At 33.2% G+C, this 6,000-nt stretch overlaps 1 protein-coding gene across 3 annotated transcripts in view; it reads right to left on the bottom strand.

The window, feature by feature from the left end:
• Positions 1–720: 720 nt before the first annotated feature.
• Positions 721–6,000, bottom strand: part of LOC143405846 (UDP-glucuronosyltransferase 2B17-like) — a 30,022-nt gene continuing 24,742 nt past the window's right edge. For 2 of the 3 annotated variants that reach the window (XM_076864195.1, XM_076864196.1), the window contains exon 6: positions 721–1,000. In XM_076864195.1, coding sequence (XP_076720310.1) covers positions 721–1,000 — 280 coding nt within the window. The remainder of the gene's footprint in view (positions 1,001–6,000) is intronic. The other variant, XM_076864197.1, reaches the window with a different exon arrangement.

The following is a 6,000-nucleotide window of genomic DNA, read 5'->3' as shown; positions in this document are numbered from 1 at the left end:
CAGATACATAAAATTGTGATGAATATCACAGTTGCCACACAGGCCCGCAGGAACCCAACCACATCCAAACATATGTACAGGAACCAGAAGAGGTTCTGGATGGGATAGGGGGAGAGTGAAAATTGAAAAACTGAGACTATATATATATGTATAATCAAAGCAGGAATGAAACTGAGACCATCTAGGTGAAACGTTTTAAAGGATTAAGATCAAAAGTGAGTGATCTCATGAAACCAAAAGTTTTCCAATTTGATTATAGAAAGCAGGTAGGCATCATTACATTTCTAAAGCCACTGACAAATGACTTTGTCTTCATACATCTTTTAGGAAAGAAGGGATGCTGAGGCTGGATGTACAGTGAAAGGCAAACAGCATTACCAGTCTCAAAAAAAAAAAAAAAAAAAATGGAAGAGCAAATCTTGTCACAACACTCTAATTAGTGAAGGCTTTATTCAGAGAAGTTAAAGCTACAAAACTAGAATCATAAATAGCAATATAAACTTTTGGTTTAATTTTATTTCCTCTAATAGTTTTTCCTTGAACTGAAATACTTCTGTATTTTACACAGGGAGTGAATTTTTTGGAGACAAAATTTGACTTGACAAAGTGATATGTGAAAAGTTGTTAGCATAGGTAGAAACTTGGCAATACAGCCTCCTCTTGTGGAAGTTAACAGGAGGAGCCATTTATCAGGATTCCCAGCTTCAGGACTAGGTACAATTACTCCCTTTTTTTCTTCTTTCCAGTTTTAAAAAACATCTGGAAACAAAACAGACAGCATTTACTGATGATGAATATCCCAGTTGCCACACAGGCCAGCAGGAACCCAAGCACATCCAAAGAGTAGTACTGGAACCAGGAGAGGTCATGGGCAGCCACCCGCAGGTGTTTAGCTCCTTTGTGGCGCATGACAAACTCAATCCAGAAGACAGCTCGGTCCAGAGGCTTCACTGGCTGATCATGTTGAATTCTTGATAACTTCATAGCATTCTCTTTATATCTAAAGGTGAAACATAAAAGGATCAACAGTGAAAGTAAGTTAATCTGTCTAAGCACATGAAGCCAATGAAAGTTTTTCATAGGAAAGTGCCATATGGATGATTTAAAATAAATATCATAGACTTGCCCTGTATATGGTGTATTTTTGCTTTTATTACCATATTATGTTTTGTTTAAATTGGAATGTTTTGATGTATAAATATCTCAAAAGTCCCTATGGAATTTCAGAGAGATGAGTAAAATTCTTTCCATCAGGGGAAATAATTATGAGTAATTCTGAGTCTAATAAGTGGAGAGAGAAGGCATACACTTTGTGAAAGATTACCTTGAAGCTTTTAAAGAGGAATCATATCATGTTGCTCCAATGCTTCCTAACCATTCTCTGTTTCTCCTCTTCATTTCTACCTTCTATTGTCTCTTTTCCAACTGGTAGCTAGAATGATATTTTTAAAATATACACATCTAATTATGAAGTTGTCTGCTCAAAATTTTCATTTGACTTCTCATCACAAGTGGAATAAAATCCAAGTCTGTTCTTGTACTAGTGGATTCGAATGGGTTAGACACTGGCCATGTTTTCTGATATCATTTCCCCTTGCTTATTCTGTCTAGGCATATGTATCTTCTTTATTTTATTGTTAATGCTTTAAAAAAATTATATATAACAATAGAATATATTTTGATATAATTGCAAAGAAATGGAATATAATTTGCTCTAATTCAGCCCCCAGAACACCACCCTCTCATACCCTCCCTTTACTTCACTCTTTCTATTCCACTGATCTTTCTTTAATTATTTTTTTTTAATAAGTGTTTTTTGTATATACTTGATATTGGGATTCACTCTAATATATTCAAGTATGTACACATAAAAATTTGGTCAGATTCATTCCATTCTTCTTCCCTTTTCCTTTCCCTCATTCCTCATCCTCAATCCCCTTTGTTTATTTGATTGACTTTTCCTCTATTTTGATAAAATTCTCTCTTCTTTTTTTTCCCTTTCTCCTCCCCATCCCATTCCCTGTTATTATGGATTAACTTGTATATATAAGGGAAAACTTTTGACCTTTCAGTTTTTGAGACTGACTCATTTCACTTGGCATGACAGTCTCCAGTTCCATCTCTTTACTGGCTAATGCCATAATGTCATCCTTTATGACTAATACTCCATTATGAATATATATCACATTTTTTATCCATTCATCTGTTGAAGGGCACCTACATTGGTTTTATAAGTTGTTTATTATGAACTGTGCTGCTATAAAGATTGATGGGTTGAATTCCTGTGGTATACTGATTTCAGATCTTTTGGATATATACTGAGGAGTGGGATAATCTATGGTAGTTTCATTCCTAGTTTTTAGTAGTTTAGGCTCATGTGCATTCTTCCTCTTCCCAAGTGTCACCAAATGTGTTCTCCCCTTGGCACCTTCATACTTTTAATCTTGTCTGGCTTTTCCTTGAGCATCCTTTCCTGCAACACCACAAGGCCTGCTTATATTTCATGGTTGAGGTCTTGGCCCTCATGTCACCCCTCAGAGATGCTTTTCCTGACCATATTAGCATAGCAGCACTAGGCATTTTCCTATTATTTTCATTGTTTTAAATACATTTCTCTTTTATAACACATTATATTTTCTCTAATAAGCCCCCCACAATACAAGATAAATACACATATCCTAACTATCACCTGGAAATATCATAATTAACTTGAAGGTATATGAAGTGAAGACACCAATACCCACTAGTTGGATCAATGACATAGGATTTGCATGTGATATGATCTGCCATTTATAAGATCCTAAGGAATCCACTAGAAGACTTAGATCTGATGATGAAATACAAATTCAGAAAAGTAATAGGAAACAAATAACCACACAAAACTCAATAACTTGTGTAATACACAAACAACACACTCATTGAGAAAGATATCAGAAAAGAAATTTCTTTAGCAGTAGTTCCAAAGACAAATCACTAGGAATAAACCTAATAGAGGAGGTGAAAATCTTCTAAATAAAAATTATGGAATATGGAAAGATGAAGATACTATAATATGGAAAGACTTCTTTGGTTCATGAATCAGCAGATGAATACTGTTGAAATGGCCATCTGACTGAAACCAATCTAGTGATTTGATAAAATTCCAGTCAAAATATAAATGGAAGTCTTCACAGAAATAAGAAAAACAATCATAAAATCCATATGGAAGTACAAAAGACTCTGAATAGCCAAAAAATATTTTGAGCAAAAGGAAAAATGCTAGAAGTATCTCAATATCCAATTTCATATTGCCTAGAGAGCCATAGTAATAAAAATAATATTGTAATTATAAAATTACAATATTAGACTAATGGAATACAATAGAGACTGAAGAAATAAACCCATGGAGTTATAACCATCTGATTCTTGAGAAAGGTGCCAAAAATGTATGCTGGAGAAATGATAGCCTTTTCTCAAAATGGTGCTGATAAAACAGAAGAGACATATGTAGAAGATTGCAACTTGATCCCTAACTCTGACCCTGTACAAGAATAAAAACAAAATTGATCAATGACCTAAATATGAGACCTAAAACATGAAACTACATGAAGAAATACTTCGTGACATAGGCACAGGGGAATGACTTTTTAAATAGAACTCCTATAATTCTGAAAGTTATAAGAAGCATCAACAAATGGGACTGCACCAAGTTAAAATGCTTCTGCATAGTAAATAAAGTAATCATCACAGTGAAGAAGCAGACTACAGAATAGGATAAACATTTGCCCTCTCCTCTTTGGATAGGACTAATATTCAAAATGTATAAGGAAATCAAAAGACAGAAACTCAAAAGGCTTAATACCATAATATTCTCCAAGTAAACCAATCAATAAATAGGCCAATGAGCTGAACAGACATGTTATGGTTTGAATATAGATAACCCCGCCATAGCTCATGTGACATCACAGGAATGTTCAAAGTGAGATAATTAGATGATGAGAGGTATAGTCTCATCAGTGGACTAATGCATTTGAATGGAAGTGAATGTATTACATAGTGATAACTGTAGCCAGGATGTGGCTGGAAGAAGTAGATCACTGGGGATGTGAACTTGGGGAATATATTTTGTCCCTGAATCCCTGTCACTCCCTCTCTCTGATTCCTGATTGCCATGAGCTGAGCAGCTTTCCTCTGCCATGCTGTTCTGCTGTGATTTTCAACCTCATCTCAGACCTACAGTAATGGAGTTGACTGATTGTGGACTGAACCTCTAAAACCATGATCCATAATAAAGTTTTCCTTGTCTAAGTTAGGTTCTTCCTGTCAGGTATTTTTGTCACAACAACAAAATCTGACTAATACAATATATTTTAAAAAATGTTCAACATCTTTAACCAATGCAAAAATAATACTACACTAAGATTCCATCTCAGCCCAGTCAGAATGACTATCATCAGGAAGCCAAGTAACAATAATTGCTGGCAAAGGATGCAGGGAAAAAGGAACATTTATACACTATTGGTGCAAATGGAAAGTAATGTATTCAATGAGCGTGGAATTTCCTCAAAAAACTAAACATAGAACTACCATACAATGAAGGTATACTATGTTGGGTGTATGCTGAAAATAATTAAAGTTATCATTCTAGAGTGATGCCTGCATACTTACACTCTTCATGGCACAATTCACAGTGGCCAAATTATAGAATCAGCCTAGGTTTCCATCAACAAATGAGTGGAAAAAAATGTGATATATATCACAGACACACACACACACACACACACACACACACACACACAGTATTATTGAGCCATAAAGAATGAAATTAGAATGTATGGAAGATGAAAAAAATAAATTAAAAAAAAGAATGAAATTAGGTCATTTGTAGGAAAATAGATAAAAATAGAAATTCTAACATTAAATGAAATAAATTTAAAAATCAGAAAAATATTGCATGTTTTCCCTGATATGTGGAATCTGGCAGGGAGATGTAATATAAAAGTAACAGGAAAACTATTATATAAGAGGAAGAGGATCAGGAGAGGAGGAGAAGAGATTGTTAAGGTACTGTAAAGTTTTCTAGGATATAATGTATTAACTTCATATTAAATTAAATTTATATTAAATTAATTAAATTCATATTTAATTCTGGCTTTTTAATCTGTATTTTCTATGTGTATATTCTGTTTTACGCCTCTTTTTCTATTCTTTCTTAACTACTTTCAGAGCATTTTTATTATTCATTGTCGTACTATTTTCTTTTTGGAAATGTAATTTTGAACTTTTTCTTTAAGTGATACCTTCCTAAACAATTATACTATGATAGGAAAAATGAGAGCTGAATTGAAGATAGTCATTCTACAGAGATACAACTTCACATGATTTCCCCTTGCAGTATGGAAAAGGTTGATTATAGAAGTTTAGTTTTATCAAATTGTGCTTCAAAAGTTACCACATATTAAAAAAAGTCAACCACATGGAATGTTAGAAAAATATTTGCAACTCATATATCTGATGAGGTTTATATCCTTAAATATGATGAAATATTATCATCAATATTTAAAATATAAATAACCTGATTTAAAATGAGCAAAGGATTGAAACTGACAGTTCTCTCAAGAAGATAAGTGATGATCAATAAACACATAAAGCAATATTCTTTAGCTATAATGGGAATGCAAGTCATGACCACAGTGAGCTACAATCCTATTCACTAGGATGGCTATAATAAAAGAAACAGGTGATAATAAATTCTGATAATGATATGGAGAGATTGGAACTCTTATGTTGCTTGGATGCTGCAAAAAAATTTGCAACTAGTTTGTAAAACAGTTTTGAAGGTCTTAATACATATAAAATTACCATATGACCCAGCAGTTCTAATAGGAATTATCAGAAGAAATGAATACTTATGTTCATACAAAATTGTACACATTTTACATAATAATCAAAATTGAAAACAACAAAAATGTCCATAAACTGATGAATTGATAAATTACTGTGAATATGACATACTTATAT

This window comes from Callospermophilus lateralis, chromosome 8, assembly GCF_048772815.1.
Source record: "Callospermophilus lateralis isolate mCalLat2 chromosome 8, mCalLat2.hap1, whole genome shotgun sequence".
NCBI classification, from domain to species: Eukaryota; Metazoa; Chordata; class Mammalia; order Rodentia; family Sciuridae; genus Callospermophilus; species Callospermophilus lateralis.
The sequence above is the reverse complement of the archived record's forward strand: the minus strand, read 5'-3'. Positions and strand labels throughout refer to the sequence as shown.